Source organism: Pangasianodon hypophthalmus, chromosome 11, assembly GCF_027358585.1.
Source record: "Pangasianodon hypophthalmus isolate fPanHyp1 chromosome 11, fPanHyp1.pri, whole genome shotgun sequence".
NCBI classification, from domain to species: Eukaryota; Metazoa; Chordata; class Actinopteri; order Siluriformes; family Pangasiidae; genus Pangasianodon; species Pangasianodon hypophthalmus.
In genome coordinates, this window is record NC_069720.1 from 3,337,681 (window position 1) to 3,360,896 (window position 23,216).

At 39.1% G+C, this 23,216-nt stretch overlaps 1 protein-coding gene across 29 annotated transcripts in view; it reads left to right on the plus strand.

Annotated features, from left to right (window-relative positions):
- LOC113536476 (CLIP-associating protein 1-B-like) overlaps nucleotides 1-23,216 on the plus strand; it is a 72,821-nt gene that overhangs the window by 37,249 nt on the left and 12,356 nt on the right. For 3 of the 29 annotated variants that reach the window (XM_053238180.1, XM_053238200.1, XM_053238201.1), the window contains 25 exons: nucleotides 939-1,067; nucleotides 1,242-1,318; nucleotides 1,746-1,838; nucleotides 3,511-3,656; nucleotides 4,151-4,286; nucleotides 5,838-5,908; nucleotides 5,993-6,052; nucleotides 6,363-6,440; nucleotides 6,523-6,690; nucleotides 6,798-6,844; nucleotides 6,971-7,141; nucleotides 7,865-7,888; nucleotides 9,674-9,781; nucleotides 10,620-10,658; nucleotides 10,976-11,119; nucleotides 13,380-13,487; nucleotides 14,605-14,664; nucleotides 15,884-15,987; nucleotides 16,142-16,165; nucleotides 17,230-17,474; nucleotides 19,239-19,302; nucleotides 19,570-19,733; nucleotides 19,871-19,949; nucleotides 20,769-20,912; nucleotides 22,691-22,786. In XM_053238180.1, coding sequence (XP_053094155.1) covers nucleotides 939-1,067; nucleotides 1,242-1,318; nucleotides 1,746-1,838; nucleotides 3,511-3,656; nucleotides 4,151-4,286; nucleotides 5,838-5,908; nucleotides 5,993-6,052; nucleotides 6,363-6,440; nucleotides 6,523-6,690; nucleotides 6,798-6,844; nucleotides 6,971-7,141; nucleotides 7,865-7,888; nucleotides 9,674-9,781; nucleotides 10,620-10,658; nucleotides 10,976-11,119; nucleotides 13,380-13,487; nucleotides 14,605-14,664; nucleotides 15,884-15,987; nucleotides 16,142-16,165; nucleotides 17,230-17,474; nucleotides 19,239-19,302; nucleotides 19,570-19,733; nucleotides 19,871-19,949; nucleotides 20,769-20,912; nucleotides 22,691-22,786 — 2,579 coding nt within the window. The remainder of the gene's footprint in view (nucleotides 1-938; nucleotides 1,068-1,241; nucleotides 1,319-1,745; nucleotides 1,839-3,510; nucleotides 3,657-4,150; nucleotides 4,287-5,837; nucleotides 5,909-5,992; nucleotides 6,053-6,362; nucleotides 6,441-6,522; nucleotides 6,691-6,797; nucleotides 6,845-6,970; nucleotides 7,142-7,864; nucleotides 7,889-9,673; nucleotides 9,782-10,619; nucleotides 10,659-10,975; nucleotides 11,120-13,379; nucleotides 13,488-14,604; nucleotides 14,665-15,883; nucleotides 15,988-16,141; nucleotides 16,166-17,229; nucleotides 17,475-19,238; nucleotides 19,303-19,569; nucleotides 19,734-19,870; nucleotides 19,950-20,768; nucleotides 20,913-22,690; nucleotides 22,787-23,216) is intronic. The other 26 variants (XM_053238181.1, XM_053238188.1, XM_053238183.1 and 23 more) reach the window with 26 other exon arrangements.

The window sequence follows — 23,216 nt, forward strand, 5'->3', positions numbered from 1 at the left end:
TTAATAATATAAAGTTAATCTCTAATAGCCATCATTGCTAGTTAGCTGTGATATGACACCTCAGCTAGCTAGCATTGATGGCTATTAGACGTTAAAAGAAAGCTCTCATGATTAGCATTCACTTCACATCTCAGCTAGCTAGCAATGATGGCTATTAGATAACTTAAGCCTTAGATTATTATAGTATTCAGTTATATTTATATTTATAGACTAGATAAGAACAGAATATGACGATGTTCAGTTAGCTTTATGTACCTTGACATATTTGCATCAAATAAAAACAGTTGGAGGCTGAAGTATGGATTTAGATTAGCCATTTTTTGGGGCAGGAGACTGCTTTATTTCAATTTTAATTTAATTTTACCCATTTATTCCATATGCATTTCTGCAGGTTTAAAGATTCACATTTTAAATAAGTAATAATTAAAAATAAATACAGAAAAATCGTAGTTGTTGAACTGGTTAATGCTGGCCCTAACAGTAACAGTGAAAAGCCAAACAACTCTAGTCTTTTACTGTTTGATTTACTAACAGGATGATAAATATTTGCATGGAATGTATTTATAAGTGTGCTATTGACTATTAATTATGTGGATTTATTAGTTTATTTAGATTTATCAGTGTAATTAAAAAAAAAAATCCATGATATGATTTTGTTCACATGTGTGTAGTGGCTACACTATGTTTACTTATTTCTCCTAGGCCTCCTTACGCTGAAAAAATGAAAGTACTTCAGAAATTCTTTTGACAATCCCTAGATTTGTTTCAAATTGTGACTAGCTTACAAGCAATATAACATTATATTGTTATAACATAGAAAAAAAGACAAAAATAAGCAAAATAGCATACTGTAATGTACTGCAATCTGAGTTAAGCAGGCTTCATCACTGAGGGAAGTGAAAAAGTATTTGCACTGAAGTTTTTTTTTTTTTTCCCAGATAAGAACATAGATGATGACGACTCTGTGGATGGAGGCCGTTCCTCCGCCTCCTCTAAAGGAGCAGCGTCTGTCCGCCGAACAGGATCCACGCGCAGGCCGAGCTCCGCCTCCAGCACCAAGAGCACAGGTTAGTCCCGCCTCCCACCAAAAGATGTAATAGACTGTAATATTCACCGTTCCTTGTGAAAGACATAATTGGGGGTCGTATCTAGGTATCTAGTAAATAATGACATATAAAATAATTATAACGAGAGATTTGTGTGTATTTCTGTGTGTGTGTGTGTGTGTGTTCCTTTCACAGGAAAAGAGGTGTCAGGTGCTGGTGCTGTGGATGAGGAAGACTTCATCCGTGCCTTTGAGGATGTGCCCACCGTACAGGTGAGACCCACTTTACCGCCAGCATCATATTAACCTTTATTTTGTTCATTGCTCATTCATGCTGTTCATCATTTGTGTTGTTACCTTCCACTGACATACGCTAGGGTTTTTGTGGTAAAATTCTGTTTTTCCCCTCTCTGCCTGCCAGGAGTTTCTTATTAGCAATGTTGACACTTCTCTATATTGTATAGATAAACTGAAAGGTGAAAACGTGTAAGAAATCAGATGTACAAATTCAGTAACCCTGAAACAAAAGCCTCAGCGAAAGACTCACACTCGTATTTTTTCCGTCTGAAATATTATGTACTGCTGGGCTTGTCATTTTCCATCGCTCTAACAGTAATCGAAAGGTCACAGAGGCCACGCAGGTTGGAGATCAGCCAGTTCCGGCTCTGCTCATGAGGATTGCGCTTTGTTCCCGTTTCAGATTTACTCCAGCAGAGAGCTCGAGGAGTCCATGAATAAAATCAGAGAGGTCCTCTCAGATGAAAAACAAGACTGGGAGCACAGAGTGGCCGCGGTGAGCGATTTCCTGTCATTTCCTGCTTTCGTTGATAAAATCAAAGTTAAGCTCAGAATTATGGCGTATTTATTAGATTAAAGCTACAGTAGGTTCTGAAATGGATCAGGCAGCATCCAGTTATGCCTAAGGCACCTGAATCTGAATTCTCTTCCGCTTGTCTGGTGGACTGAAACACTGCGTCTGTTGTGAGGGAGTCAGTGAGTCAGTGAGTGAAGAGTAGGAATGTAAGTCAGTCAGCTAGTCAGTAAAGCAGTGAGTAAAGAAAGTCTGAATAACAATAAGACAATTAGTATGTAAATAAACGAAATGAGTAAGCAAGTAAAGTAAGTAAGTAAAGTAAGAAAGACAGTCAGTCAGTGAGTAAAGAAAGTTAGAAATAAAGTAAATAAGTCAGTTAGCCTGCCAGTTATTAAAGAAAGTAATTAAGTCAGTCAGGAAGTCAGTGAGTAAAGAAGGAAAGTAAATAAAAGACATAACTAAGTGAGTGAATAGGTCAGGAAGTCAGTGAGTAAAGACAGTAAGTATGTAAAGGAAGTAGCAAAGGAAGTTATTGACTCGGACAGTAAAGAAAAGAAGTGAATAAGTAAGTAAAGGAAGTAAAAAATCATGGGCGCGTCTCAATCAGCTCCCTCGCTCCCTAGGTCATGAATCAGTATATCGTGTACACGAGTTCGGGCGCTGGTAAGGACCCTGGCTCACTACACACTGGGACACTGATGACTCAATTTCTGGCGCCGTGACTACATACTCGCGTTATAAAACGTCACCACTGGCATTTATCAACAACAGGCAGGACCGAGATCTTTCTGACATTATATCTCATATAAATCTGTTAGCTTCATCACACACGTTTCTGTCACGGTACTTCAAGCAGGATCGCAGGCTAGCTAGTGGATTTTTTAAATCATTAAACACTTACAAGTCGTTAGAATCAAACAAACCGTATACAGAAGGTCAAATAAAGTTAAAAATCGCTAATGTAAGTAATCATTTGAGAGCGACAACAACAATACCAAGCTGCTATATTTGTAGACGAAGTTGGCTGAGAGTTCGTCCGCCATTGTTTTCGATTTGAGAGGCTTCAGAAAATATGACGTCATTTCCAACATAGTGAGCATCGATGCTGCCTGGTGCATTTTGGGATTTTTTTAGGGAGTGAACGTTACAGTGCACTGGAAGGATTTTGCGATTGAGAAAGCCCTTAAAATGGCCGACTCCTTGATCAGTGCCCTGACTACTGAACTAGGGAGCTGATTGAGACGCACCCTAAGTAAATTAGTCAGTCAGTGAGTAGGTAAGTAAAGGAAGAAAGTCATTCAATAAGAAATTCAGTAAAGTAAGTCAGTAGGAAAAGAAAGCAAACTTTGTGGTTTACAAATATACTGGTTATGCATACTGTGTAAACTTTTATCTCCAAAGGCATTATGTGCCAACACAGTGGCTCAAAATTTGATTTGCAAAAAAACTAGTTGTTTTGGTCAATACTTGAGTGTGATTGCTATGTTCACACCTGTGCAAGGTGGTAAACTCACCAGGGTTTGAATGACTGAATAATACACATATGAAAGTGTCCTTGAAATGCCCTTTCCCTCTCCCAAACCATTTAAATGAAAGTTCTTAATTGTGGATCATGTACATGTATTAAAATGAACTCATTTATTTATTGTAGCTGAAGAAGGTGCGTTCGCTGCTGCTCGCCGGGGCCACTGATCATGAAGCGTTCCTCCAACAACTGCGGCAGCTGGAAGGAGCGTTTAAGCTCTCCGCTAAAGACCTGCGCTCTCAGGTTGTCCGTGAGGCCTGCATCACGCTGGGGTACGTTCAGTTTATCGCCCGACACTCCAAGTGGCTGTTAGTTAAAAAGATGTCGGTTCTAAAAGGCCTATAAAGGAAAAGATCGTTTAGTTGAGATGCATTTTGGTTCGTGTTGAACGGGATCCAGAATTGCTTTTAAGCTTCATGCATTACATTATATTATCACAGAGGGGCGGAATAAAGAACGCAGCTAAAGTGCATGAATACACTGAAACAAGCACACACACATTTATATTGCATACACACAACACACATAGATGCATACACAATTTACAAATTAAAGCTTCAAACAGAAGAATAATCAATTGATACGTATCATTCAAATATTTTTATATTTCTATATGTATGCTCATAGTTGTGTACCTTATTAATATTCTTTTTATTTCTTGTATAATTGTTATACTACGCACAAGTACAGCAAGACAAATTCCTTGTACATGTAAACCCACGGTATTTGGCAATAAAGCTGATTCTGGTTCTGATTCTTTCTCCAGGCATCTGTCGTCTGTGCTGGGTAACAAGTTTGACCATGGAGCCGAGTCCATCATGCCCACGTTGCTCAATCTCGTCCCCAACAGCGCTAAAGTGATGGCTACATCCGGCGTCGCAGCCATCCGCCTTATTATACGAGTGAGTGTGTATTCATGCCTTTGTTTCCATGCCATGCTGCCTGATCCCGCACCATTTAAGGCCAGATTTACTGCACGTCCTGTGCAGCCGGTTGTTAAATTGTAGGAAACAACAGAAAATCAATGGCATTGATCAGAGCGTTATGTCTGTGCCAGCACGCCGGGCTCGTGTTGAAGCATAAGCGAAGCATCTGCTTGACTGCTGGGTTTGTCAATCAGAGAGATTTAATAGCAGGAATATCATGGACAGGGGGGAACTGGTAGATCAGGGCTAGTGACCGGAAGCTTGTGAGAACGAATCCCAGGAGTCCCGTGTGATCAAGTTCCTCAACTGCTATAAGCTTTAACTGCAATCAGCTTCAAATGCTGAGGCTGTTATTGTGTACGTAAAGAATAAAACCCAACAGGGTGTGCTGTTAGGAAAATAATCAACAATGGGCTGATGTGATGCGGCCCAGAAGGTGATTACTGTCCAATATAAACAAGTCTTTTATCCCTCTTATACCACAGCAAAGACTGCATTTGTTTTAATTAAAGAACAACAGCATAGCACTTTATATCCGTTAAGTTTAATATTGTAGAATGTCCTCAGACTAATTAGTTCCTGTTTTCACTTACTTTATAGTAGCTATAAACATAAACAGTCCTTCCGTCAGCGGTCTCTCTTTTTTCTCTCTCTTAAGTTAATAAACAAAAACGTGCAGCTTGTCATGTTACAGAGAAATGACAAAGTGCAAAGCCCATTGTTCTGAACACTTCGCTCTGCCGGAAAACTGCTTTACCTCAGGCTAGTACAAAACACTGACACTGGAGACTCCTTCCAAAACCGTGTTCTGTCACCTCACAGAAAACTTCACCGTATCAAAAAATAGGCACATTTTTAAAAATCTGTTCATGTAAAGCATCCACCATACAGGTCCCTGTGAATGAGTTGTTACTATAGAAATAATAATAATAATATGTTACACAATAATGAACACATTAATATAAACCTTGCAGCTGGAATAATTGTCAGAGCTGCAGTTATAGAAAATTAATCAGCAGCTTCTGACCAATCAGAACTGAGAATTCCACAGCACTGTAGTATAACTGGTGAAAAGTGCAATTTTTAATGTTAAAAACATTTCTAGATGTATAATTTTCATAACTTCAAAGACCTTAAAAACGTGATTGGCAATGTATTGCCATGCAGTGGATCTGGGTAATTTCTTCACCTCAGCCTTTTGTTTACATTTTTCCAGCCCAGAAAATTTGCCTCATCACCAGTCAAAAGAGCCACTCAGCTTAAAAGACAACTCATGAGCCGTATGTCGTTTTAACACAGAGGGTTGAGTCATCTGGGCTAAAGGGAAAGCTTGTCGTGCTTTAATTGCATTTGCAACATGCCTCTCCGGGATCAGAGTCATGTAAATTACAAACTGCTGCTTTAAATCTTACCAACTGCCCCTTTAAAGTTTGAAATGCTTAGAATAGAATATTGCAGCCTTGCTTGTCTTGTGTGTTTTGTGTTTCTGTGTATATTTTACTCACTGTTGTGTTTTTTTCTCCTCAGCACACACACTATCCTCGGCTTATCCCCATCATTACCAGTAACTGTACGTCCAAATCCGTGGCTGTCCGGCGGTAAGGCCGTTGCTGTTTTCTAGTGATCGATAGATAATGTGTTGACAGGCTAGCCTAAGTCTTTTTTTTTTTTTCCATTCTCAGACGCTGTTATGAGTTTTTAGACCTTTTACTCCAGGAGTGGCAGACGAGCTGTCTGGACAGGTAGGACCATGATCATTTTTCATGGAGCTCTGGTTTACATTAGTGACAAAGCTGTGCTCTTCAGGATGATCACAAATTCACTGGCACACACACATCCACACACAGAGGTCATGTCCTTGATCACTACCATTATCCCTAGTGGTTTCCTCGGGGTTGCCACATAGGCTTCTATCGGGACTTCCTGTGAGCACAGGATTGAGGGTGGCAAAAAATAGCGCCTGTGTGGTTTCCATAAGGGAAAGATCCATTGATTTTGGATCTGCTTTCACCAGAGCTTCCTTTAGACCTGGCTGGCTCTGTGTCATTTCAGACATGTACCTGTTCTGATGGAGACCATTAAGAAAGGAGTCCACGATGCAGACTCAGAAGCCAGATCGGTTGCCAGAAAGTAAGTGATTTGGCTTTTTACTGTTAGAATCTGTGTATGAAAATGATCTGGAATGGAATATGCTACTTCCATTTTTTTTTAGGTGTTATTGGGGATTCCACGGCCACTTCAGTAAGGAGGCGGAGCAACTGTTTCAGGCTCTCGAGCTGACCTATCAGAAGGCTCTGCAGTTGCATCTGAAGAGCTCGGACAGTATTATGTCTCTCCCCCAATCCGATCGCTCCTCTTCCAGCTCTCAAGAGAGCCTCAAGTAAGACATGAGTCGGGCTCAACTGTCTGCAACAGAGCTGTTTTATATATATGAATAAAATGTCTTTAATTTCTGTTTCTTTTTCTCTCTCTCTCTCTCTCTCTTAGTCGTCCACAGTCTGCTAAAGCACCCGTAGGAAGCAGTGTAACCAGAAGTAAGAATATGGCATTGGATTTAACGGTGATGGCTGATGTGACCGAATTGTAATGTCTAGGTCTTTACTTAGTTGCATACTGTAATGACCTCACTATTTTTATGTGACTGTATCTCTGTCTGTCAGATAAAGTGGTGAGCTCTAGAGTGTCCTCTACCCCTGGCTCACTGCAGCGATCACGCAGCGATGTCGACGTCAACGCCGCCGCCACCGCCAAGTCTCGAATGCCCAAAGTACCAGCTGCTGCTCCGTTCAGCTCGGCCGGTGCACTGCCGCCTGGCTCCTACGCCTCGCTAGGTAACGCATTACACCTGCACTTAGAGAGCACATTGCAGTGTTAACAGAAGAAGTTAAAGTGGGTTCTGTAGTAAAAAATCTGCATTGCAGTACTTCTTAGTCTTAGGGGACCCTTATTCCTTCTGCTCTCACACAATCCTGTTCATTCGGCTCATTAGCACAATCCTAAAGGTAGACACTTTTTTATTTTTTCCCACATTATCAATATAGTCAATCAGCCAAGACATGTTTAGTGTCCAACACTTGCTTCTCTAGTTTTCTACTGGAGCTTTGCATTGGCATTGGAGCTTTGCATGTGGCGTACAATGTCCAAAAACACGTAAGCAAGCCTGTATGAGATTATCTAACACATGGTTTGGGGCAGGCAGGATTTAGGAATGGGAAATTGTTAGCCATAAGCTTCCTGTACTCATTAGCAAGCTCCAGTGCAAAATAAAGGAAGCAAACTTTAGACATTAAACATGTCTTGGCACTATTTTTGGGATGAAATTGTGTAAAAATTATTTTTGGCTATACTGTACCTTCAAGTCCTTTATGTTCTGAGTGTAATGTGAAATGAAAATCTCCTGGTTTTAGGGTGTAATATATTGTTATTAACTATTAAATGGGATCTGAAACCTTTTGTTTTATATTATTTAATAGCACTAACGATTAATAGCACTAATAATAATAATAACAAAATATTCTGCCTTTCCTTTGGTCCCACGCTTTTATTTGCCTAAGATGCAACTCCTGGTAATGTGGAGGGTAAGGTTTCTATGTGTGTGTGTGTGTGTGTGTGTGTGTGTGTGTGTGTGTGAGTGTAGAGTTCTGTGTGCAGTCCTCCCTGTCTCTCATTCTGTGCTAGTCCCCATGTACTGATGATTCAGGGAAGTCCAGCTCAGTTATTTGTTCACCTGAGTCACATCTGATTCACCTCTGGAGCTAAATCAGATGAATCAGATTTGTTAGAGCTGGGCATCTCTGTGATTAATAAGCTGCGATTGATAAGCTGTGATCAGTAAGCTGTTGATAAGCTGTGATTGATATGCTGTGATTAATAAGCTGTGATTGATAAGCTGTGATTGATATGTTGTGATTGATAAGCTGTGATTGATATGTTGTGAATGATATGTTGTGATTGATAAGCTGTGATTGATATGCTGTGATTGATAAGCTGTGATTAATAAGCTGTTGTTGATAGGCTGTGATTGATAAGCTGTGATTGATACGTTGTGAATGATATGCTGTGATTGATAAGCTGTGATTGATAAGCTGTGATTGATACGTTGTGAATGATATGTTGTGATTGATAAGCTGTGATTGATAAGCTGTGATTGATAAGTCTGCATGGTCCACCTGCATGGAGTCTGACAATGATCTCCAACCTGACTGTACTGGCTGTTAGACACTTCATTACGACAGGAGTGCTGATTCAGTTAAAAGTGTGTGTTTTTATTCTGTAGTACAAGGCTTTATCAGGGCATGAAGCATGGGGGTTTTCAGAGGAAATATTAGGCTCTATCAAAAAATTAATGCAAATTAATGTTAAAATGTCGATGTGTACATAAATGCACCTGTTCCTGGAAGGCCCCAGAGTTTGTTTGAGAACTTACCTAAACAAAAAGAATTATGAAGACTGAGGTGCTGTCAAAACTGGCACTAAGTCCAGGTAAAGTTTGGTTATAAAAGTGATCCCAAACTTTAAACATCCCCCAGAGCACCATTAAATCCATTGTTAGAAGATGGGAAGAATATGGCACATCAGTGACTGGGGATGGAGGCCATTATTCAGAGAAACAATCAAGAGACCAAGGATAACGCTTAACTCGATGCTGCCACCATCATGCTTCACTGTGGGGATGGCGTTCAGTTACATTTACCACATAGGTTGCTTTGTAGATATACAATTACTGACAGCCTATCTGTTGCTAGGGAAAATGTATCAGTCCCATTTTTCTTTGTTCATCAATGGAAAAGAGCCACCACAGGGCTATCACTGACCAAATATCATTAGGTGGTGGACATTCTCAGGACATCCAAGTGTATCAGGCGCTGCAGGATTGCTGGATATATGAACCAAATCCAGGATTGAGTATATCAACTGCTAGGCTACAGTCAGTAATTGTTAACCAACAAAATGACATGTATGGTGGATTTACTTGAGAAAAATGTCAGTTAACTGTATTAGACCTGCTGTCCTACTGGCATAACGAAACTGCGTCTTTACAGCATCGCTGCTTCTTAATTCTTTGAATAAGTGACATGCAGTTTGATTAAAAAAAAAAACAAAAAAAAACACCAGAGATATCATTTTTGATGTTAGTTTAAAAACTGCAAGGTGTAAAAGGTATGTAAAATTGGAAAGGTCATAACGTAGGTCTGAGAGAAAGTGCCGTATGTGTCTCGTGAAACTGTTTTCATATTTCTGTATAGAAGGCGATTTCATTGTCTATGCATTTTTTCATTTTAAAATCCAAAATTAAAGTTGTTTAAATACATTTGTCTCGTTCGTGCATGTCATCCACTCTTTCTTTGTCTTGATATCTCTAGGTCGTGTGCGCACACGGAGACAGAGTTCAGGCAGCAGCGTTGGAGGCGGAGCCTCTGTTACAGACAGTAGGGGGCGGAGCCGAGCAAAAGTGGTGTCGCAATCACAACGTGAGTTTACTGTCAGACACACTGCCACGTTCTTAGACGTTATGTTTATTCTTGGGAAAAATTGCTATTTGTCATCATGGTTATAAGAAAATCCTGACAGGGACATGCAACAGTTAAATTACGGGATGGATTTTAATGCATTTCACTAAAGTGGTATAATTTAAGAACTGCTTATTCGTAAGAAATCTGATGCTCTTTCTATACTCCATCATAGACATCAGCATGCTTGGGATTGTTGCCCATGGCAACAATCAGGGATGTTTTAAGTAAGGAATGAAACACGACAGGATGTGCTGCTGTAGGAAAATAATCACTGACACAAAGTGGAGTTACTGTTACCACCCCGAAGTTGATTATTTTCCTATATCAGCATGTCACAAAGTATTTTATTCCTCTTATACCACAGCAATTTGTCCAATTAAAGAACAACGTGTACCTTTTATCCGTTAATAGTTACATTTAATGTTATTGGACCTCTCAAAACAATTTAATTCCTGTTATCATTTACGTTATAGCAGCTATACACTGTTGTACACTTACCAGCCTCTTGTCATGAAGATTACTACTGACTGTTACAAAGCGCTGACACTGGAGACTCCTTCTGAAAATTGTTACTATAAAAATGCTATTTAAACTATTAAACTATTGTCAGAGCTGCTGTTATAGAAAACATCTAATCAACATCTTCTGTAGCATTTAATCACGAAAAACGAGCATTTAACAGTGCTGTGGTAAAAGCAAATATAATGACGTGCCCAATGCATGTTGGGTAATACAGTTTCATGGTCATTATGTAACTGGATGCCCTTCATTGCCCCGCGTGCTGCTCGTACATAAGGATCCAGATCAGCAAACCAAGCAGGTGGTAAGACTCACGGTACAGCAGCCTTTCTGACAACTATAGCATGATTTATTTCCCCCCCCATCACCCAAATGTACAATTCCTTCCTTTTAAGTTTCATTTAATGCAATGTTGAAGTACATCACTGTTGAATTTGTTCAATTTCTGTTTATGTTTTATGACTTCCTGTGTAATGGTGTTCCTGCATGTTCTACTGTATTATACTGTATGTGTGTTATCATTATTATATGTTAAGAATACATTTACTGAAGTCTCACTCTTTCAGTCTCTGGCTCTGTGTGTATGTGTGTGTGTGTGTGTGTGTGTGTGTGTGTGTGTGTGTGTGTGTGTAGCTGGGAGTCGTTCCAGTTCTCCAGGGAAGCTTATTGGTCAGTCCCATGGCAAAATGTCCTCTGTGACCCCAGCAGAGAAGCGCACTAGGATCCCACGCAGTCAGGGCTGCAGCCGAGAGAGCAGCCCCGGTCGCTCTGGCCAGGGTGAGAGGAGCACCACGCACACACACACACACACACACACACACACATATTTAATGCTACAAAGTCATCAGTAATTACAGTGTGCAGTTTATTTTAGACCAAAGGAGCAAGATGTGATGGATGAGCCACTCTGATGGGAAATCCTGCTTGGTGCTTAACCCCAGATTAGATTAACTTTAGATTAGCGGAACATTTCCTGATATGGTTGTAGGAATTTGAACATTCCCTCTATCAAGTTCTCTGGTGCTGATTACACTTTTGACACCAGACGCATTCACACCCGATTGCAGAGTCTGAATCAGAGCCAAATTGATGATGTTGGTTTGTTTGCTATTTGGTTTGGGTTGATTTCACACATAATTAAACTACCTAAAAAGGAGAAAAAGTAGTTAAGGGCCATGTACAGCTGCGAACAAAATTTACATACAAAAAAAAGAAAACAAACCTTTGGCAAGTGCAAAAAATCCCAAAAATCACCTGAGCAGGGAAAAATACAGAGAGATAATTATACAGGTAACTAGTTTAAAACATTTTGTGTATTACATCCTGTTCTTTTTTTGTTTGTTGATTCAAACACCCAGAACATGTCGCATTTCTGCGGCTCTACAGCTCTGTCCTTTGGCTCAATTTGCGATTGGCTTGTGGCTAAGTTTAGCAGCTCGTACCTACCAACCCTACTACAACCCTAAATACATGCCGTGTTTGTTCACTTCCTGTAACTGGGTCTATTCTGAGTCGAATTGTACACGTTTTCTTGTACCCAGACCAAGAACATCTCTCTCAGATGCTCTCAGATCAGTTGTTTTTAATCCTTACCTGAGTGTGGTTGCTGTGTTCTCACCTGCCAAATCAACTGTACAGAGCATGAAAACACAACAGGATTCGATTCAAATGGACTAAAAGCTGTATATTTAAAAGCACCCTAAGTTCAAACTGTTGGCAAAATCAGTTTTCAGTTCAAAACCAAAATGCTGCTGATCTTGAACCAAGGACCAGGGATGTCAGGGGTTTTGGGGAGGCAACATTTTATCACCATGACAACAGCTTGAGCAAATGCAATTATTAAAATAAGACTTGAACTGTGTGAAGGGATGGAAAATGGTTGTTGAAGTAATGAGGAAAGTATTAATAACGCAGTCATGAATCAATGGTCCAAGGAAGAACTTTTTACAGGAAATCGCATTGAACTGAATGGGAGCTATTAGCGTTAGCTAATTGTTCATTGTTCATTATTAATGTTAAGGCTCACACAAGTACAGGTTGTAAAATGCTCCCTCAAATAATTATTCGAACTTTAGTGACCTGTCATAACTATAATAAACATTTCCATAATTCGTTTTTGTCTGATAGGAAAACTTAGGATCATTGTAAAACAAACCATCATTACACCACAGTTTTCTACAACAGCACTTTATATATTTGTAAACTATCTTTATTAGAATCTGCTGAATACATTACTGGATGTTTCCTCTGTTAGCTCGGTTACAGATTCCTTGAAATTGTGAAGCCTATGCTTCTTCATGCTCATGTGCTATTACTTTAAATACATTATTAATATTTATAGGTTTTTTGGCTTGCTTGTTTTTGAATTATTAAAAAAATTGTGAATATTTGTGAGCTTAGTTAAAGCGTATTATCTGGACAGAGATTTTATTTCAGGACAAGATGAGACAGACTACTGTTCAACATCAAGAGTAAAGATTTTAAATGTAAAGATTCGTGTCATTGAAACATATTCTCATATTTCATATTCATATTTCAGCCTTTGAGTAACTCTGAAGGACCGATTCTTCCTGTTCAGTTCAATTTTATTTGATTGTGTAATGATTTTTCACAGTAGACATTGTCACAGAGGAGCTTTACAGAAACCCAGATATAGAATTAGATCCCTGAGACCACATGAGGAAGAAACCTTGAGAGGAAGCAGACTCAGAATGGAACCCGTCCTCTTCTATAGTGGGATTATAAATCATTACAATGTACAGGTGTAGAAGAGTTAAAACAAACTGTACTAAGTGTGTTCAGTATGAGCAGATTGTGAATAAGAGTCTTGGGATGAGTACAAGACTGTCTTTATGATTACAGCAGCAGGTACAGGAACAAATCTACAACATCCTCTTTACTGTATGTTCCTTCCTTCTTCTCGTCTGTAAATCAGTTAACCTCCTGTCCGTTCCTTTGTCCTGTCTTAACTCTTTCACGTTCTTCTCTCCTGCCGATGTGTGTGTGTGTGTGTGTCTGTGTGTATGGGGGCTGGTAGCGCGGGGTAGTCGCATCCCGCGGCCCAGTATGAGTCAGGGGTGCAGTCGTGACACAAGCAGGGAGAGCAGCAGAGACACAAGTCCTGCACGGGGTTTTACTCCCCTTGGTGAGACACACACACACACACACACACACACACACACATGTGCACACACATGAGACAAAACTGAGGTTTCATCCATCTGGTTTTATGACATTTAATTTTGCATGTAAGAAAAACCTCAAATAAAAAAAGACTAAATATTGCAAAAGTTAGTGCACTTACAAGAAGATAAAATTTTTATACATAATTCCGAGCAGAACCTATAAATATCAGCACCATTAATGTACAGATTCATTAAAAAGCAAATTTACGCAGATTTCCCCAAAAATTCTGACAGAACTGTGACACTGATGTCGACAGCCGTCTCGTTCGAATAAAATATATATATATATATATATAGTTATGAATATAGTAACAAGTCATGCAGGAACTTTTAAAGTGGACGCTCCACATAAACGAGTTAAAGAACCATGTGTAATTATTGATATGGTAAACTTTTCTGTAAGGAGATGTTTGTGTCGCATTTTTGGAAGGAGTCTCCAGTGTCAGCACTTTGTAACAGTCAGAGGTAAAGCAGAGAGTTTTGCGTTTTCTCAGTAACATCACAACATGCATTGTTTTGATTATTAACTTCGAGAGAGAAAAAAAACAGAGACTGGAGAAGGAACGTTTCTTTATACTGTAGCTGCTGTAGCGTAAGTGATAATAGGAATTAACTTCTTACACAGATGTTCCAGGACGTGTATACCATCAATTTAACTATATTAAAAAAATTAATATAGTTATTTAATTTAAAAAAAAGTAATAATGGGGAAATTGTGGTGGTGTATAAGGAAGAAAATACATTGGGACGTGCCATTATTGGAAAATAAAAATCAGATTTTATTTTGTCATTGACGTTTTTGCTGTAACAGCATGCCACGTCATTATTTATTCCTCACTTAGAGCATGTCTTCCTGCCCCTGCTCTCCTTCACCTTCTTCTTCTTCTTCTTCTTCACCTGCATGCTGTAACTCTAGACCCTCAGAATGTGTAACTAAACTCCATAGACATGTTCTACTCCTTCATTCAGTCTTGTCTTCGCAGAATGAATGTTTGTACGTTTAAAACAATCACATGATTACCTGCAGAATACGATGGGTTTTAAATCTGAACTGTATTTGGTTCTCCTGTTGACCAGTGTCTCGGCGCCACTCGCGCTCCACCAGTGCCCTGACAGGCGGCGACGTGCTGCAAACAGGTGAACGCCGGCATGAGGGGCTCCAAACCCACAGGGGGAGCCAGAGAGCACAAATTCACACATTTCACACCTTACACCTCAGCCTGAGGCCCTGTCTGAGTAAAGAAATTGCCTTTATATTCATATCTTACTGTCCTTATGATAAAGGCTGTCAATTTGAGCAAGGTGTGAAATGTGTGATTTTTAAAAAATTGTGTATTTTTTTTTTATTTTGCTCGTTTTGTGCTTTATGTATTAATGTTTTTCTTATTGTCATATGGAATTTAGTTGATTCAGTTTTTTTTTTTTTTTTTTTGGAAATGTCACTAGATATATGTCTTTCTTTATTGTTTCTGGTTGTATGATTTATTTGTTCATTTCTGAAGCTTTAAAGAAGAGGTTTTCTCAATCCCCCAAACTATCGCTTTTGTAATTATTTGTACAATATTTAAAAAAAAAATTTAGTTGGTTCAGTTTTCCCAAAACAGAAACAAATAAGTAATTAAAATGAAGATAAAGTTAAGTTAAAAGTATTTTCTAATACTGTTTACTCTGATTTTACTGTTTAGTGTTAACTGTTATTGTAACTTTCTCACCTTTTTTTTTTTTTGGATCCTGCACAATCCCATTTGCCTGGATACAAACCTCTACTTTAAAACTACAATTATTATATCAGTAGAAATAATAAAAAAAATTGTAAAAAATTATATTTCTATGTATTTATATATTTTTGCACTTTGGCCTTTATGATTTATTTGTATCATTGTACCACTTTTATGTTTTATAAACCATTGCATTTTATTGTGTTTTATTTTTATGTGTAATATTTTGTAATGATAGTGTAATGTTTTTTAATATTTAATGTTTCTGTTCATTGATTTTAAGGGGTAGTTCGTCAATTATAAAAGTGATTCTAATTTTATAATAATAATAATCATAGAATGTTAAAGATACCTCAAACATTTCCAGAGTGGCCATTCAGTGAATCTGGCGAGGTACTTCATTTAAAGCTTCTGGTTAAAATTTTCAGGGCTGGAAAATTAGCCATGAGCCCATTTGAAGCAGAAGGGAGGGGCTTGTTGCAGGGGGGAGGGGCTTGTCAGTGTTTTCACTGCATTTGCAGTTTGAATCACAGGAAGAAAAGAGCTCTAAAATGAAAAATTGCCCATTTAAAGATTGTTGTTGAGGAATAAATGAACATCATTTCGGCTTTCTCTTTTTTCTCTCTCCTTTCTCTCAGATCGTTTTGGGCTGATCCATCAGGCGCGGATCTCTGCCTCGGTCAACGCCATGCGCATCCTGAACACAGGCATGGAGGTGGAGGCAGCTGTCGCTGATGCTCTGGTGAGGTTGCATTTGTTACTTGGCTTTGTTTGTAATGCGACACATACGTAATACCTGGCTGACCTTTAGCGTTTAACACCAGAAGTGTGAACCGAAAATCCTGACATGTCACTGTCTTTGCTTTTCCCTCTCCGGCTGTCTTAAATCTCATCAGCTATTAGGAGACTCCAGGAATAAGGTTTGGTTTTTTTTATTGACATATAACCTTCTCTTCATCTTCATCATCTCTAGAGTCCATTACAGACAGACCTCACTAACAATCGTCACTAGCAGTAGTCTCTTATTATGTAATTAGCAATTACATAAGGAATGTCACTGCATGCTGTTATAGGAAAATAATCAACAATGCAGTGGTGCAATTACTGTAACTATGCCAAAGTTGACTAGTTTCCTATAACAGCATCTTCAGAAGTGTTTTATTCCTCTTATACCACAGCAATTTGCCAAAGATTTTTATTCGTTAAAGAACAACATGTACTTTTTATCTGTTTATAGTTACAGTTAATGTCGTGGAACATCAGTGAAACAAGACAGCTCTTGTTATCTCTTGTGTTGTGGCAGCTGTAAAGACTTTCATTCCATCACTTTCTCTTAAAGTTAAAAAAGACAAGAAATGCAGTTTGTCTTATTACTGAGAAACATCCTCCTTCTTTAGACTTTATTTTACATGGTAGAGAACTTAACTAGACTGACAGCTGACAATGGAGACTCCTTCCATAAATGGTAAATAAATGTCTCCTCACAGAAAACTTCACCACGTCAATGTTTAGGCACTTTTCTTTGTTAAATAATGTTTTTAATCAGTTTATTAATAGGTTTAGATTATGTGGAGCATCTGGCCCGTGAGTCCCTGTGAATTAGTTGTTACTGTAGAAATGATAACATATAAAAAAGAGCGTATAAATATAAATGATTTGAATTACAGTCGGCACTGCAGTCAGAGCTGCTGTAAGAGAAAATTAATCAACACCTTCTGACCAATCAGATTCGAGAACTCGACAGTGCTGAGGCATAACTCCGTATTGTATAGAATTGGAGTGTTTCAGAGCCCTGTAGTGCAATAATAGCTTTCACAGATACATGACAGCAGTCGCTAACCCACTGCATGCCCTCTTCCTCATACATCAGCAGCAGATCCTCAGAAAAGCAGCTGCATGTATAGTGCTGCATTTACACCAAATATTACAGCATTATTATACACCCGGAGTCTTGCTGTGCTTTGTGTTTTTATCGGTTCATTAGCGGAGGCCCATGCGGCGCTGGTACGAGTCTGCTGGCATGTACTCGGACGATGACGCCAACAGCGACGCCTCCAGCGCCTGTTCGGAGCTTTCCTATAGCTCGCGTAACGGAGGAGTGCCGCACTACATGCGTCAGACAGAGGACGTAGCCGAGATCCTAAACCACTGCGCCAGTTCCAACTGGTCCGAGAGGAAAGAAGGCCTGCTGGGCCTCCAGAACCTTCTGAAGAGCCAAAGAACCCTCAGGTGAGTTCATCTAAACAGAGGAACAGCTTTGGAAATGTTTCTTGTTGTGTTTTAATTTTGGGTTAGTTTTGAGAATTACAGCTGCAAATACAGGAGATTACCTGCGTATCACAAGTAACTGAAATAATGACCTCATTTACCACCTTTATTATATCCTGAGAGGGAATCCACATTAGAGTACAGATATAAATGCACTTAAATGCACCCATGAGGAATTTAAAACAGATTAAAATCCAAGGAGGTGGTCTCATTTTACAGCTCTCTCCTGATACAGGCATATATTTATACAAATGCAAGCATAATTTAAAAATAATTAACTTTTTCCAATTTGCACTTAGTTATATTTTCCTGGGCACAAGTAAACCCGCAGAGGTGCCAACATTTATGGTTTTGCTGTAACATTTAGGATTTTTGACCCCTTGCTACAGCGATACAGGAGACACTTGAAAACTACACTTTTCTGCTTTATCAGCTAAAGAAGTGGTCAGACCAAACACAAAAAATTTGCTCAATCAAAAAGCAAATTCATTGAAGGGGACAGGACGCGGGACGTAAAACACTAATTTGGGATCACTTTCGCTTTGCGCTGATTCGATGTAGGTAAACATTGATGTGAAATTGTGAATCTCAGCCGTGTGAGCCAGTAGAATACAAAATGGCAAGTATCTTGCATTTCTATGTCAATAAACAGGTCAGTTAATAATAAAAGCACAGAGTAAAATGTGCCCTGTGACACCATCTAGTATTTTCCCTCATATCATATGTATCATGATTATACATAATTCTTTTTTTAATGTATTGAGCAATTTTTTTGGAGGAAGTCTGCATACTTTTAATAATTATTATATACTTTATCGTTATGGTCCCTGGAGGATTAGTGGTTACGCCTCCGCGCTCTCACCACTGCGGCTTGGGTTCGATTTCTGGCCAGGGAGCACATGACAGTGCACACCCAGTGCCGGTCCCAAGCCTGGATAAAACTGGGGAGGGCTGCGTCAGGAAGGGCATCTGGCGTGAAAACTGTACCAAATCAAATATGCGGACCAGTGATCCGCTGTGACGACCCCTAACGGGAGCAGCTGAAAAAAGAAGAAGAAGAAGAAGAACAACAACAGCATACTTTATTATTATATACAACTTTTGTACAAGTTCCCAAATATGAGGCCGAGGTCCTCACTGCTTATCTTAAGTTCTAAAAATGAAAACTATTTGGTTTACTAAAAAAATCTTGATTCAGAATTAAATTTATACGTGGACAGCAACTTAAACAAATTTCAACCATAAACAAAATGTCTTTAAGACAATAAAAAATAGACTTGTAGTGTGCTACAAGTCTGCTACTGCCATTTTACATGCATAATACATGCAGAAATAAGATTCTGTATCTTAACAATGTTGTTTTGAGCAAGTATATAAAGACTTGGGAAAAGATTTTGCATGACACAGACTTCCTTTACTTGTTAATCAGCATTAGTGCCGTAGCTGATGGACTCTATTTGGGTAAAATGTGTAAAATTAGGTAAATTTGTTTTTCACCAAATTAAATATTAAATTAATTAAACAAATAAATCTTTTAATTAAATAGATAAAAAATATACCTGGCATAAACAAAGCCTCCATTCCTTGCTTGTAAATCTGTTAGAATAATACATATGAACAAAGTATATAATGTAACAATTAGTAATCGCAGCAAAAACATAGTGAAAGGCGATTTTCCGTGATTCATTAATATTTTGGATCTCTCTTTTTTTTTTTTTCTTTCAGCCGTGTGGAGCTCAAGAGGCTGTGTGAGATTTTCACTAGGATGTTTGCCGACCCTCACAGCAAGGTGAGTCACCTAAATAAAGATATCCTTTATAAATCAGATGAATGACAAAAGCATGAAACTTATTAATCTCCTGTATTATGATGTGTAGCATTGTGCGATACTAACAGGTTTTTTTTTTGTTGTTGTTGCATGGCCTCGGCTTGGTGCCTTGGTGCTACGTCAGAGAGTACGTATATTCCTTCTGGGGTTGTTCAATCAGTTGCTAATTCATATAAGTAATATTAGGCTTTGTGTGTCGTGAATGCTTACGTGTTGTTGTGCTGGCAGGTGTTCAGCATGTTCCTGGAAACGCTGGTGGACTTCATCGTGCTGCACAGGGAGGATTTGCAGGACTGGCTCTTTGTGCTCCTCACACAGCTGTTAAAGAAGATGGGCGCTGATCTGCTGGGCTCAGTGCAGGCCAAAGTGCAGAAAGCTCTCGATGTCACCAGGTCTGAACTCTACTGGAATTTGTTGGGATAAAAAGCACAATTTTATTCTACAATTATATTTTTGTGCATGTCTTATTTTCATGCATGTTACTTTCAGTGTCTTGTGTGCACATGTGTCTTCTCTCTGTATTACACAGGGATTCTTTTCCCTACGATCAGCAGTTCAACATCTTAATGCGCTTCATTGTCGATCAGACACAAACCCCAAACCTCAAGGTTGGTGGACTTTCTTTTTTTAACTGAGTATTCACCTCAGGACATTAATTTCGTTTAGTTTAAACTAAAACCAGAATTATAAAACGGATAATTTCGGTTCTAAAATCTGATTGGCTGAACCGTCTTTAAAGCTGCTGTAAAATCCTCGATATACACACACCCGTCAGCATAACACAGTAATTGAATTCTGTATTAATGCACCACACTATTAACTGCAGTTTGACCTATTGCAGCATATTAGAAATGAAAACAGAAGAATTTTTTATTATGACGTTATTAATAACAAATGAAATTGTTTATTGAGCACTGGCGTGGTTTTTTTGTGGCCATTTTCTATAAGCTCTGCGTTGTGTTATACTGTACCCGAGTAAGAATGCCCTTACCCACGATAAAATCACTGTAACACGGCTTCAGGTGGCTTCTTGCTTTATTCGTCATATGCTGAAGCACTGTTCTAGTGCACTGTTAAAACGTAATCTGATGTGATGCTACGCCTCATATTAGGCAAGTGAGTTACACCTGATGATTTCTAGCAAATTTTATAGTCATTCCTGCCCTAGTGGACTAGCATGAGCATGTGATTTTGATGGAGACGCTGTGGATGAGGGAGTCTGCTAAATAATGTAAATGTAAATAACACTCGTCTGGTAAAGAAATAACAGAATGACAAACCATTAATTTATTCACAAAATGAAAATTACCGTGCACCATTACAAGCTTGCCCTCTGTTTCAATCGTAAAAGCATATTGTTCAGTAACTGAGGAATGTAAGTGTTCTTCTTAAATCTGTAGCTCAGCACTGCTGTCTCTGTTGTGTAGGTGAAGGTGGCCATTCTGAAGTATATCGAATCTCTGGCCAGACAAATGGATCCCACTGATTTTGTGAACTCCAGTGAGACGCGACTTGCCGTCTCCCGCATCATCACCTGGACGACGGAACCCAAGAGCTCAGATGTCAGAAAGGTGATGGTTTTTCCTTTATCTCTCAGAAAACCCTTTTTTTTTTTTTTTTTACAGCCGACCACAAAAGCTCTTGTGATCCACCACAATTGCCCAGCTGTAATTACACACACTGATCGTCAGTTGTAAGCAGAGACCTATATAGTCTACAGAGTGGCTTCACAAACACATTGATTAGAGATCGAGCTGCACAGTCAGCTTTTAATAAAACAGAGCTCGGATTTTCCACATATATTTATACATCAATCAACACAGCTTGTAGCCTAAAACTTTCTGATGCATCTAATTGGGGCTGGGGTTTTTAATTCCTTTTAATAATTTCAGAAAAAAAAATATTTCATGGCACGTATTTGAAAAGGGGATTACGTAGATAATCTAATTTATTAGCCTAAATCAATCAGCAGGTTTTGTAAATTTTTTTTAATAAGCATAGGTCATAACAATATTTACATTGTTATATTAATTTGGTTGGCAATTATTGTGCAGTAAAGAAGTTTTGACGTCCTGTATAGTGTGTGTGTGTGTGTGTGTGTGTAATAAGACACAGGTGAGAATCATCACACCTTACTTGCCGGTTCAATCTGCCTCCTGTTCGACTGCAGCTAACGCTCGGCCACGCCCCCTCTGCCACGCCCCCTCTGCCACAGTGATAAGCAACAGCAAAGGCTAGACTGTTAATGACTGAAATAAATAAATCCATGCAATACATGCAAAATAATCATAAATCTGTGTATAATAGTATAATATTACACTTTTGAAGGATGCACAGATTCTTAAAATGCACTCATGTGGACAACTGGGCATCTCAGTTTTTGTAAACGTTGATTTGGTACTGAGAGCGCGCAGCATGGAAGCTCATGTCCGTCAGCCGAGCCCTCCTTATAGCTCAATAAGCAGCCTTCCTTGGATGGACGATGTTTTGTCTACAGCAGCGTTTGGCCGGATTTTCCAGGCTGATAATGATCCATTACTGTTTGTACTTTTTAGAAGGTGTCAGACATATTGACTTTGTTTAAGCTTGTGTACAATTACACACTACAGCTCATCTTTATGGATGTACAGTTTGTGCTAATCGTCATGTACCGTTTATAATCTGTTTCTGACCACGGCACTGTTTCTCCACCCAGCACTGACACTACTGTATCTTAAGCGCTTATACCAGCACCAGACACACTAGCGTCACTGTCAGAGTCACTGCTGTGCTGAGAATGATCCATCACACATATCAAGGGGATCTCAGACTTTTTGTGCCCAGGGACCCCTTTAACTGTAAAAAAAAAAAAAAAAAAATTCACAGACCCCCTCAGTACAAATTTATTTTATGAAAAATCCACATATTCAAATATTAGACACAATATATAAATGTGTACAATAATAGTTGGTTATTTATTGAACCCGGAAGGTTTTTGTTTCTGAACTTTCCACCCACAGAAAGCATTTTTATTACAATTGTCCTTAGATTCCAGTTAATATTATTTTTAGGTATAACTTTGTTGATGACGGGTTGTAATTTCTCCTCCTGTAATGAAAAATGTAATAAATCCTAGTCCCGCGGTTATGATTCATGGACTCGACTATAAGAACCATGGCTGTATCAGGTCACTGGTGGTCCACTGGTGGTCCAGAGGGATGCTGATAAATTCAAAATTAGACGAGCTATATTCAGTAATTGTGCCTACAAAGTGACCTCTATGGCAGGTAAAATAGCCAGTGTGTATTAGTGCAAGTTACGTGTACCCAGCTGTTCTGACTGTGTGTGTATGTGTGTGTGTGTGTGTCAGACCCTGCACAGCTGGGTAAGTGAGGAGCTGGCAGGCAGGCTCAGCTCACTCACCTCCCTCCCCGTGGAGGGCAACCTGGAGGAGAGATGTAAGCAGGTAGTCAACGTTTCACTTTAAGCCTGCATGACCGGCGCATAAACCACACTTGGCTCGTTCTCTCTCTGAAGCCGCTCTTCTGGATAACCTTCAACTCTTCTTATTTGGGACTCTTAACCTATTGATTGTGGGAAGAAGGTGTAAAAGGCTGTATTCTTTCCTAAATGTGGATCTTCAGATGTGTAATTCTTACTCTGCCATGCTGAGAACTTGTTACTATCTAACGTTTCTGTTACTTTGGACTGGAATGATGTGCTCAAACACCATGCATGCCTGAAAACGCAGACTCTAACAATTTCTTCTGATCTTTCTATATCTTTAACATCTGTGTCTCCTTTAATGGCTGCAGTTATATATTTATCTTACAGATGCACAATATTAGGATCTGAGAGAATCATTTTAAGACTATGTTTATCTGAAGGAAACTTTA